General features: G+C 48.1%; 1 protein-coding gene across 6 annotated transcripts in view; it reads left to right on the top strand.

Moving 5' to 3' along the window:
• Positions 1-13,285, top strand: part of DYSF (dysferlin) — a 456,891-nt gene that overhangs the window by 384,797 nt on the left and 58,809 nt on the right. For all 6 annotated transcript variants that reach the window (XM_068274344.1, XM_068274325.1, XM_068274335.1 and 3 more), the window contains 2 exons: positions 2,300-2,439; positions 5,964-6,052. In XM_068274344.1, coding sequence (XP_068130445.1) covers positions 2,300-2,439; positions 5,964-6,052 — 229 coding nt within the window. The remainder of the gene's footprint in view (positions 1-2,299; positions 2,440-5,963; positions 6,053-13,285) is intronic.

Genomic DNA, 13,285 nt, shown 5'->3' with positions numbered 1-13,285 from the left:
TTTTCGCGATTGAAATTGCCGCGGCCGCGATATCAATCGCAAAAATAAAGAAAAGTAAAAGGCGTAGAGCGACGATTTAGGTGTCGCCAGAAAGAGGAGAAAGAGAGCTTTAAAATGATATCCATCTTTCCATAGTTACTTGTATTACACAGGACGACACTTTCCCCAGTGTCAGCAGCTCCATTCAGCAGAAAAAGTCGCCCTGTGTAATACAAGTAACTATGGAAAGATGGATATCATTTTAAAGCTCTCTTTCTCCTCTTTCTGACGACCCCTAAATCGTCGCCCTACGCCTTTTAGTTTTCTTTATTTTCGTGATTGAAATCGCGGCCGCGGCAATTTCAATCGCGAAAATAGCGAAAACTAAAAGGCATAGGGCGGCGGTTTATATATCATTGGAAAGAGGAGAAAGAGAGCTTTAAAATGATATGCATCTTTCCATAGTTTCTGCACTGCTCGGAGTCCCTTTAAAGGTAAGAGGTAAAAAAAAAAGTTCTACTGACCCAGGTCTTCCTCCAGCCCCTGGCAGCGGATACGTTCCTTGCTGCAGCTCCGCTCCCAGCCGGTGGCCCGGGGGTCCCCTCCAGTGCACATGCAGACCTCCCCAGCTTTATTTATACATAGATAAGGCTGCATTCCCTATCTTAAGCCAATTCCCTGATGTTGGGGCCTGTGCCTGTATCCGATGCACAATGATTGTTTTCCTGGCGTAAAAACATAACATACTCCAAAGAAGTACTGATCTACTAGAAGTTAGTCCCCCCCGCCCCCTCCCCCCGCCTCGTGATCCCAAGAAGGTGAAATTTGGGGTCTACCACAATGGATTTATTTAAAAACCTTGGTAAGCATCCTATTCACTTGATCCTAGTATCTTCAAAGGCAGGGGAAAGACTACCGGTTTTTCATGTGAATAAAATCGTGTACATCAACAAAGGGCACCTGAAAAAAAGGGCGCGCGGTGTAGCTGAAATTTAACGATATTGTCAATAACCCTTTTTAATTGTTTCTTCTTGTAATAAAAATCTGAAAATATTGTTTATAACACTGAAAACAATAATATACTGTATGTATAATCATTATAATTGTATAATATTGTCCATAACCTGCTTTTATCGATTCTTCACGTAATAAAATCTGAAAATATTGTTTATAACAATGAACAAAAAATATAAGTATATTCATAATAACTGTAGTGAAACATTAGTAAATATTACCAACATTTTACTAAAACTAAACCTAACCCTACTCTCACACAGAACCCTCCCTGTACCTACCCCTAACCCCTTAGACCCCCCCCCCCCCCCCTCCTGGTGGTGCCTAAACATTAACACTCCCATATTGATTATCAAATTACTTTTTTAAATCAATATATTTATGGTAGTTATTTGAGAAGTATTTGTATTTTCCAGAGAATATCGTTTTAGTTATAAAACTTTACATAGATAGAATCGATAACTATGGTAATTATGTTTGTAAACGTTTCTATTCACCGGGCGCCCATTGTAAATGTTACCATTCAGCGGGAAATTTGGGCGCCCGTCAAACGATATTTAACATGAGATTCAATGGTGGCGCCCTTTTTGTCCACTTGCCTCATGAGCACAAATTTCCTGCTTCCATAAAATCCCCTGGTGCAAGGTCACATCTGGGACATTTATCAGATCTATCTTGGTACATTAGTGCTAGGCTATGAGGGATGTAGTAAATTCTGTAGATCAGTGGCGTATCTAGAGGGGTGCAGGCATGGATTGTGCCATGGGCGCCACAGCACCAGTGGCGTCATAGCTGTCCCCTCATTCCACGTGTCCCACTACCATTCTGGGGGATGCCTCCCGGGCATTCGTACCTGTTTATATGCTGAAGGACATCTTTCATTACCTATACTTGGGGGGGGAGGGATGTGCTACTTATACTGGGAGACGTGTCTCACTACATATATTGACAGGGGGCTACTCATACTGGGGGACTCCTCTCATTACCTGTACTGGGGGACTACTTATACTGGGAGGACACCTCTCACCACTTATGCTAAAGAAGGCTACTACCTAAACTGGGGGCTAACTATACTGGGTTAACTACCCCTGGCTACCTAAACTAGGATGCTAGCTCTGGTTATTTATATTGGGGGGACGCATAACACTGCAAGAAAATATGCTGTTATTATGGGGAAAAGTGGTCTAACTGGTGGGGCGCAATTTGAGTGTTTGCCATAGGCGCTATTTTACCCAGATACACCCCTGCTGTAGATATTACTATTATTATTCCTGCTTTCACATCTTCTCATTTCTCCCCACCACAGAGGACAGTAAATTCCCCAACCCACATCTGGGAGCGGCTGATGAGCGCCTGGCTCTGCACGTCTTGCACAAGCAGGATCTGGTCTGTGAACATGTGGAGACGCGATCGCTGTACAGCCCCCTGCAGCCTGACATAGAGCAGGTATGGAATCCGTCTAATCAGCACAGTAACACAGCGGGACACCTAGCGGAGACTGTGGGGCAGGGGTCACTCATCTGTAAGCTGTAGAGGGGATCACAGACTTATCTCCAGGGTAGCAGCATGTTTGGAGCAGACCATGGCGAGCGGGGCGGGGGGGAGTTATTGTGCTGGGGTCACGGCAGGTGCACAGGGGAAGCATCGCTACCATTCCCAGATCTTAAAATTTTTACAAGCACCTGTCATTTTATTGCATTCACTTTTATATTTGTCCAAATAGTCTTCACCTTTCCCTCAGATGTTAGGAATATTCCGTAATGTGGTCTCTGCGTACTTTTATAACGTTTTCTGCTTCTTACATGCCATCTGCCCTTTCTCATGGATTTTTAACCCTTTTCGCGCCTACATCGGAGTATGCCCAACTTTGGCATTTTCTTGCGTAGCTATAATATTAGGCAGTAGGTGGCGGTGTTGGCGGGTCAACCTCTTCAGATCAAAGTGTCGGACTAAAAGGAATACTGTAGGGGAGTTTGGGGGAAAATGAGTTGAAGTTACCCGGAGCTTCTAATAGTCCCCCACAGACATCCTGTGCCTGCGCAGCCACTCACCGATGTTCCGGCCCCGCCTCCGGTTCACTTCTGGCATTTCAGACTTTGAAGTCTGAAAACCACTGCGCCTGCGTTGCCGTGTCCTCGCTTCCACTTACGTCACCAGGAGTGTCCTGTGCAGGCCCAGACCAAACTGGGGGACCATTAGAAGCCCCAGGTAAGTTCCATTCATTTTCCCCCAACCCACTTACAGTATTCCTTTAAAGCGAATCCCAGCCAAAGCTCAGGTTCAAACGCTAACACTTACCACTTAGATAGGGAAGCCTCAGGATCCTAATGAGGCTTTCCTTGGTTGTTCCAAGCCCCCCGTTGCTGAGCGCTTCCCCTCCCCCCATTGCTGAGCGCTGCCCCTCCCCCATTGCTGAGCGCTGCCCCTCCCTCCTCCGTTGCTGAGCGCGGCTCCCCTTCACAACAGGGCTGCGCAGGTCCTCTTCCTGGTTCAGTTGCGAGCAATGGCTACGCGAGCCCACAGCTCCATGCTATTTCGTGGGCGTGCTCAGTCGGCCATTGCGCGCACAGGAACCAGGAAGTGGAGTTGCACGGCCCGATGTGATTAGCAACAATGCATTGCTGCTAATCTTCCGGGGGGCCACGCTCAGTGGCGGGGGACCATGGAGTAGCAAGGGAAGCCTGATTAGGGTCCTGAGGCTTCTCTCTCTGTCGCAATAAATTGTCAAATTTAAAATGCATGTAAACATATACAAATAAGAATTATGTTTTTTTTTTTTTTGAGTAAAATGAGCCATAAACGACTTTTTTCCCACGTTGCTGTTACTTACAGTATGTTGTAGAAATCTTACAGAACCGACAGGTTTTGAACTAGTCCATCTCTTCATGTAGGATTCTCAGCAAGACTTTTATTCTGTATGACATTCCCTGAAAAGGATTTATACAATGATGCTGGCCAGCCTTCCTGCTCGCTGCACACTTTTTTTTGGGCAGTTGGACAGAGCAACTGCCATTCACTGAGTGCTTTTGGAACTAAACAAAACTCTGAGAATCCCCCATGAGGAGATGGGCTAGTCCTGTCGGTTCAGATTTCTACTACCAACTGCTAACAACAGCATAGGAGAAAAGTTTACGGCGCAGTTAACTATAACTATCTTTTCCAGGAAGCCTGCTAGATTTTAATTTTAAAGGATACCCGAGGTGACATGTGACATGATGTGATAGATATGTGTATGTACAGTGCCTAGCACACAAATAACTAGGCTGTGTTCCTTTTTTCCTTCTCTGCCTGAAAGAGTTAAACATCAGGTATGTAAGTGGCAGTTCCTGTCTGATTCAAAACTGGGTCAGACTACAGTGTGATGATAAGAAATTACAACTATAAAACACTTTCCTAGCAGAAAATGGCTTCTAAGAGCAGGGGAGAGATAAAAAGGGTCAATAGTTCATTACTGAATGAATGTGTCATTGAGCAAAAACAATAAAACAGTAAAAACTTAAAAAGTAGATGTAACTATAAAATAAAACTGTGGAATATCTTTAAAAACACACGATTGGTTCGCACGATGGCCAGGGGCCCCGGACCTCTCTCACTGGCCGGGGCCCCAAGGCCAATGCGCGATACCTGGAGGGGAGTGCAGGTGGGCCTGGACCTCTCACACCCAGGCTCTGGACCTCTCACATCCAGAAAACCCACCAACACTGCCTCCATACTGAATGCTAAATTCGACACACACAAGCAATAGAACACAGCAATACATGCATGCAGCTACATTTAAGTCGTCAGCAGGTGCTCGTCAGCCAATCAGGATGCACTGTCATACACCCTTTACCTGCCATACCACATCTAGCAGCCATTAGCATTCAGGTGGGAGGCTTCAGTTGGACGCAAATCGCTAGATTGCCTCGCAAGCAGGACCGCCCCGTGCAGGCATCCCTCCCACAGGGGTCCCTCCCTAACCGCTCACCTGTCCGCCATGTCCTAGAGCTGAAAAAGGCTCTAGGACATGGCAGACAGGTGAGCGGTTAGGGAGGGACCCCTGTGGGAGGAATGCCTGCACGGGGCGGTCCTGCTAGCGACGCAATCTTGCGATTTGCGTCCAACTGAAGCCTCCCACCTGAATGCTAATGGCTGCTAGATGTGGTATGGCAGGTAAAGGGTGTATGACAGTGCATCCTGATTGGCTGACGAGCACCTGCTGACGACTTAAATGTAGCTGCATGCATGTATTGCTGTGTTCTATTGCTTGTGTGTGTCGAATATCTTTAAAAGTCATTTTTAATAATAATAATAATAATAATAATCTGAACATTTGTATAGCGCTTTTCTCCTGTCGGACTCAAAGCGCTCAAGAGCTGCAGCCACTGGGACGCGCTCAAGAGGCCACCCTGCAGTGTTAGGGAGTCTTGCCTTGAACTCCTTACTGAATAGGTACTTGACCTAGCCAGGATTCGAACCCTGGTCTCCCATGTCAAAGGCAGAGCCCTTAACCAGTACACTATCCAGCCATTTTTAGGATAAGGAGGATAGGTAAAATTGTTTATTTTCACCTCGGGTGTCCTTTAAGGTAGAGATCCGCTTTAGCATATCTAAAGAAAAGCGCTCAAACTAGGGCATGGACAATATCGCCCTGATGAGCCCAAACAGGAGGGGGAGAATAGCAGCTCCGAAGGCAGATGGAAGGACAATTCCAGAGACGTTTTGGAAACGGACACACAGGTAACACATGACTATGATTTTGCTGCATGGGCAGAATGTATTTATGCAGGTGTGGGCTGTTTACCTTGTGTGTGCTGGACGGTAGTTAACACATAATCTCTTGGAAACCCCTCAATATATTTCATAGGTTTTTCTGAAATGCTCTTCCATTATATTGCTATGTGTGCGGCCAGAGGTAGCCACGCATTGGCAGCCATTTTGTTTTTCTGTCAGCCGCCTTATCCTCAGAGGGTTCCTCTCTTGTCTTTCAGGGAAAGCTGCAGATGTGGGTGGATCTATTCCCCAAGTCTCTGGGAGCGCCCGGCCCACCCTTTAATATTACACCAAGAAAGGCAAAGAGGTAAGAATAACCAATCAGAATGCATTCCTTGTGGGTTCCACCAGTCTGATTGGTTGCTGTAAGGTAGAACACTTCACTCTTTGGACATAATGGATAGATTTCTGTGCAGTGTTGTCAGTACCGGTATATATTTTGTCTGAAATATTCAATACTAATAAAATGTTATAATAAATAATTAATACTATCAAGAAACACCTGACCTTAACCACTCACCCGCCACACCTAACCTTAAATCACACCTAACCTTAACCAACCTCCCCCAACCTAACTTAACCACCCACCCCCCACACATCGTACCTTAACCAACTACGCCTAACCTTAACCACCCACCCACCACACCTAACCTTAAAGAGACTCTGTAACAATTTTTTCAGCCTTAGTTCTTCTATCCTATAAGTTCCTATGCCTGTTCTAATCTGCTCTGGCTTACTGCAGTCTTTCCTAACTGCACTGTCTCTGTAATAAATCAATGTATCTTTCCTCTGTCCTGTTTGTCGGGCTAAAGCTTGATTGTGTGGAATGTGCAGGGCTGCTTGTGATTGGTAGAAGCGATACACACCCTCTGCAGGCCCCCTGCATACTCTGAATGACTCATACACTATGCTTAGCTGAGCCTATTAGAAGCTGGTTAGTTTGTTTGTAAACACTGCCTAAAACTGTTAATTACAAGCCAGGATTGCAGCAGAGAGTGGCAGAAACAGCACAGAGGGGCACAGGAGAAAATAATGAATAGAATGGTATGCTTTTTATTGTAAGAATATTAGAGTACAGATTCTCTTTAACCTCCTACCCCTTTCCCCACATCTAACCTTAACCACCCACACCTAGCCTTAACCACCCACCCCCATGCCTAACCTTAACTAACTCTCCCAACACCTAACCTTAACCACCTACCCCTTCCCCCACATCTAACCTTAACCACCCACACCTAGCCTTAACCACCTACCCTTTCCCCCACTTCTAACCTTAACCACCCACACCTAGCCTCAATTATCAACCCATTTCCCCACATCTAACCTTAACCACCCACACCTAGCCTTAACCACCCACCCCCCCATGCCTAACCTTAACCAACTCTCCAACACCTAACCTTAACCACCTACCCCTTCCCCCACATCTAACCTTAACCACCCACACCTAGCCTTAACCACCTACCCTTTCCCCACATCTAACCTTAACCACCCACACCTAGCCTCAATTATCAACCCTTTTCCCCACATCTAACCTTAACCACCCACACCTAGCCTTAACCACCTACCCCTTCCCCCACATCTAACCTTAACCACCCACACCCACCCCCCATGCCTAACCTTAACCAACTCTCCCAACACCTAACCTTAACCACCTACTTCCCCACCCCTTTTCTTTACCACCCACTACCTAACCTTAACCACTCACCCCCACACCTAACCTTAATCCTCACCTCATGACTACCCATAACCACCCAGCCACCCCCATACCTAACCTTAACCACCCACCCCCTCAAGCCTAACCTGAACTACCCATGCCCCCACTCCTAACCTTAAACACCCCCCCCCCCCCCACCGCCTAACCTTAACCACCCACCTCCCACACCTACCCTTTATCACTCAACCCCCCCCCCCACACACACACACACTTGACTTAACCACTCCCCATGCCTAGGTGACATCTAAGGTGTAGTTAGGTGTAGTGACACCTAACCGTAACTACTCATCCATCCAACGAATAACCTTAACACCATCCCCTGCACCACAAAAAAAACAGTAATATCCGGGCACCCAAATTTCCCCTTGAAATCAATATTTGAATGGGTGCATATGAGGCACCCAAACTTCTGCCTTATCCACCCACTGTATCCACCCACCCCCACATTTTACCTTAACCACCCACCTCCCATACCAAACCTTAACTAACCCTCCCAAACCTAACCTTAAAGGAAACCTGAGATGAACAGGTACCTTAACAATACAGACCCCCCCAAAAGTGTATGCCAAATACAGGCTATTCCTGTAATGTTTGTTGATCTCCTGTGCACATTTAATTCTTAAAATCTCTAAAATTCAAGATGGCCACCATCTGCTTCCAGGACAGTGTCACTGTGTGTACAGTTCTCCATCAAATAATGTATGCAGGGACAGATATATATTAGGGAAAAAACCTGCAGACATATACACACAGGCTCAAATCCTTTTACTTATTCCTGTAAAACCAAAAACAAGCACAGCTTGCTGCCTGTGATCTGTGTGCAGTCATCATCATTATTATAGAGCAGTGACCCTGTACATGCCTGGCTCAGATGGGGAGAGATAAGTACTCAAGCTTGGACACTAATTAGCTGGGTAGATAAATAAATTATGTTTACTGAGCTGTTTTTTCCTTCACAGGCACTGCTCTCTGTGATGCTGTTCTGTGCACTGATAGGGAGAACACAGGCAGAGAGGGAGCGGGCTTGAGCAGACTGCTCTCACAGATAGGTAGAACACAGGCAAGGAGGGGACGGGCTTGAGCAGACTGCTCTCACTGATAGGGAGAACACAGGCAGGGAGGGGGCGGGCTTGAGCAGACTGCTATTACAGATAGGAGGAACACAGGCAGAGACGGGGCGGGCTTGAGCAGACTGCTCTCACAGATAGGAAGAACACAAGCAGAGAGAGGGGGCGGGCTTGAGCAGCCTGCTCTCACGGATAGGGAGAACACAGTCAGAGGGGGGCGGGCTTGAGCAGCCTGCTCTCACAGATAGGGAGAACACAGGCAGAGGGGGGCAGGCTTGAGCAGACTGCTCTCACAGATAGGGAGAACACAGGCAGAGAGGGGGGCGGGCTTGAGCAGACTGCTCTCACAGATAGGGAGAACACAGGCAGAGAGGGGGGCGGACTTGAGCAGACTGCTCTCACAGATAGGGAGAACACAGGCATTGAGGGTAGCGGGCTTGAGCAGACTGCTCTCATAGATAGGGAAAACACAGGCAGAGAGGGGGGCGGGCTTGAGCAGACTGATTTCACAGATAGGGAGAACACAGGCAGAGGGGGGCAGGCTTGAGCAGACTGCTCTCACAGATAGGGAGAACACAGGCAGAGAGGGGGGCGGGGTTTGAGCAGGCTGCTCTCACAGATAGGGAGAACACAGGCAGAGAGAGGGGGGGGGGCTTGAGCAGACTGCTCTTACAGATAGGAGGCACACAGGCAGAGAGGGAGGGCTTGAGCAGACTGCTCCCACAGATAAAAAGAACACAGGCAGAGAGGGGGGTGGGCTTGAGCAGACTGCTCTCACAGATAGGGAGAACACAGGCAGAGAGGGGGGTGGGCTTGAGCAGACTGCTCTCACAGATAGGGAGAAAACAGGCAGAGGGGGGGCTTGAGCAGACTGCTCTCACAGATAGGGAGAACACAGGCAGAGAGGGGGCGGGCTTGAGCAGACTGCTCTCACAGAGAGGGAGAACACCGGCAGAGGGGGGCGGGCTTGAGCAGACTGCTTTCCCAAATAGGGAGAACACAAGCAGAGAGAGGGGGCAGGCTTGAGCAGGCTGCTCTCACAGATAGGGAGAACACAGGCAGAGAGGGGGCGGGCTTGAGCAGACTGCTCTCACAGATAGGGAGAACACAGGCAGAGAGGGTGGCGGGCTTGAGCAGACTGCTCTCACAGATAGGGAGAACACAGGCAGAGAGGGGGCGGGCTTGAGCAGACTGCTCTCACAGATAGGAAGAACACAGGCAGAGAGGGGGCAGGCTTGAGCAGACTGCTCTCACAGATAGGGAGAACACAGGCAGAGAGGGGAGCAGGCTTGAGCAGACTGCTCTCACAGACAGAAAGAACACAGGCAGAAAGGGGGGCGGGCTTGAGCAGACTTCTCTCAGTGCTATAGAGCCTCCAGGCCAAGCACACAACTGAGAGCTCAGGCGGTGGTTTGTACAGGGGGAGTACAAGCTCACAGAGCAGATCAGAATGAACTAGACAGCAGGGTAAGTGTCTGTTTTCATGTCCCTTCTAGTATATAGTATTAATTAAAGTATATTGCTTCATCTCAGGTACACTTTAACCCCCCACATCTTATCTTACCCACCCACCTCCATGCCAAACCTTAACTAACCCTCCCAAACCTAACCGTAACCACCTACCCCCCCCCCACCTATCCTAAACCAACTCCCCCCTATGCCTAACCTCTAACCACCACGCCTTCCAGTCTAACCTTAACCACCCACCCCTATCCTTAACCACCCAACCCTGACCTTAACCACCCACCCCCCACATTTAACTATTACCACCATCCCCTGTGCAAACCCACTGAAAAATCTAAAAGAAATCCCCTTAAAAACGATATTTGAATGGATGCATATGAGGACCCCAAACTACTGCCTTAACTGCCTACCCCCCTTCTACACCTAACCCTAATCCCCCACCCCCATACCTAACCTTAAACTCCCACCCACCTTACCTTAACCACCCACCCCTCACACCTATCCTTAACTAACCCTCCCATGCCTAACCTTAACCACCTACCCCACCACACCTTAACCACCCACCCCACACCTAACCTTAACTACCCACCCCACACCTAACCTTAACCAGATCCCCCCACGCCTAACCTCTAACCACCACGCCCCCAAGCCTTAACCACCCACCATTATCCTTAACCACCCACCCCCTACACCTAACCTTAACCCTTCCTCCCCCATGCCTGACCACAACCACCCACCCCCACACCTTACCTTAACCACCCACCCCCCACGCGTAACCTTAACCAGCTCCCCCCATATATGCCTAACCTTAGGGCCATTTCACACCGGGCAATGCAGTACGTGATGCAGTATTTTTACCGCGCCCCCCACCAGGCAATGAAAGTCTGTGGAGACATTCATACTGCCACAGTACGCTTCCCCGACGCTAGGACAAAACTACGTTAACGTGCGTACTTTCGTCACTCTGCGTCGGGGCAGAAGTCATGTTACTCTATGGCATCGGCGTCGCAGCGCGCATGCACTTTTGCAAACCCGTAGCAGGAAGTGACGGCAAGCGCGCATCACTAACCTGCTTGGCTGGTGGCCAGACAGGGAATATTGCGTACTAACGCGGCGTTCCCTGAAGGCCTGTTTCTGGCAGTGCGATGTGGTGTGGCGGGAGCGACGCACCGCATCGCTGCCGCTAGTTTACAGTGTGAAACCAGCCTTAACCACCATGCCTAACCTTAACCACCCACCGCCCCACACCTAACTTTAACAACCCACCCCTCTCAGATTAACCTAACAACCCCCCGCGCTTAACCTTAACCACCCCCCTCGCCTAACCATAAGCAGCCATGCCTAACCTTAACCACCCTCCCTCCCGCGCCTAACCTTGACTACCCACCCCCCACGCCTAACCTTAACCACCCACCCCACACCTAACTTTCACCAACAGGCCCCGCACCAATCCGCTGGAGAAAAAAAAACTGTAATGTTTGGGCACCCAAATTTCCCCTTAAAATCGATATTTGAATGAGCGCATGTGAGGCACCAGAACCTTTGCCGAAATTTCCAGATCGGGTGAGGAAAGCTAAAGCAGATTGTGATGGATTATGGGAGAACTTCAAACTGCCCCAAAATAGAGAGTGTAGGAATGTAGCACAGATGGATGCAGCGGAGGTTGCACAATCCTTACTGTACTATGAAGTACATGTGTAATAATGTTTATCTGCAGCCTTTACAATCCCCACAAACCTCCACTTTACTGCCGGCGGGTGAGTTTGGAATGAGAAGGCGCTTTCCCTGGAGCGATAAAGAGATGACCCTAAAGAGTTGAAGGAAAGGGCAATATCTGGACTCCGCATGCAGCTGATATTCAGCATATGCCGCAGATCTTACCTGCCAGGACACATGCGGTCCTGTGTGGATGGTTGTGTGACGCCGCCGGGCAGTGATGCTCGAATGTACCCAAATTCGATTCGAGTACATTCAAATTCGGGTCTGGGTCAAATTCGGATTCGCCCGGTTCGAATAGACTCGAATTCGATTCGGGTGCATTCATTCGGATCCGGGTCAGGGGAAAATTCGTGATTCAAAAACGCGAATTTAAAGGTTAATTGCAAAGCCCCCTTAAATGGCAGAATAGCCAAATTTGCAGGTTATGTTAAAGGGGAACTGAAGTAAGAGGTATACGGAGGCTGCCACATTTATTTCCTATTAATCAATACCCGTTGCCTGGCAGCCCTGCTGGTCTATTTCTCTGCAGTAGTATCTGAATAACACCAGAAACAAGCATGCAGCTAGTCTTGTCAGATCTGACTTTAAAGTCTGAGACACCTGATCTGCTGCATGCTTGTTCAGGGTCTATGGCTAATAGTATTAGAGACAGAGGATCAGCAGGGCTGTCAGGCAACTGGTATTGCTTAAAAGGAAATAAACATGGCAGCCTCCATATACCTCTCTCTTCAGTCCCCCTTTAAGAAGAAAAGTAGGAGCAAGGGGATTTTTTTTTTTTTTCAAAAATACCTTATACTTTTTGAGAAAATCGATTTTAAAAGTTCAAAGAAAAAAACGATACATTTAAATGCCGGTCAATGACAGATCGTGGGAAATATTTTCCAGCAGCTAATAGCAAAGGCCCCTTACATCCTAACAACTCCAAATTTGCAGGATATGTTAAAAAGATAGTGGGAAACAATATTTAAAAAAAAATAATTAAAATTTGTGTTTTTGGGAAAGTTCTGAGTGTGGGAAATCTGGAAAAAAAATGGCATGGGGTCCCCCCTCCCGAGCCTCTGTAACCCCTTGTCTCCCATGCAGGCTTGGATAGCCAGAATGCAGAGCCCCGGCCGACTGGGGCTTCACACCCTGAGCTATACCAGCCCGCATGGTCCATGGTATGGGGGGGGGGGAGGGGCGGCCAAGCCTCCCCCCCCCCCGGAGCCCTTGTCCAATCAATGCCCCAGGAGGAGGTGGGGGCGATGACTCCCTGGGGGAGGGGTTCATGGTGGCATCTGGGAGTCCCCTTTAAGAAGGGGACCCCAGATGCCCACCCCCCTCCCAGGAGAAATGAGTATAGGGGTACAAAGTACCCCTTACCCATTTTCACAAAGGTTAAATGAAATAAAAACACAACCACGAAAAAAATTCTTTAATAATCTTAATTAACCAGAAATACCTGTACCTTTAAAAAATGTTCCCACAGCAATATCCTTGGTAATGGTCCAACGTATACAGTATCCTCTTATCTTGTGATCTTCAATTAAGTTGATTGAAGATCTCCCACGGCAATTACCTATACTATACCTTAGAA

Source organism: Hyperolius riggenbachi, chromosome 1 (assembly GCF_040937935.1).
Source record: "Hyperolius riggenbachi isolate aHypRig1 chromosome 1, aHypRig1.pri, whole genome shotgun sequence".
Lineage (NCBI taxonomy): Eukaryota > Metazoa > Chordata > Amphibia > Anura > Hyperoliidae > Hyperolius > Hyperolius riggenbachi.
The sequence above is the reverse complement of the archived record's forward strand: the minus strand, read 5'-3'. Positions and strand labels throughout refer to the sequence as shown.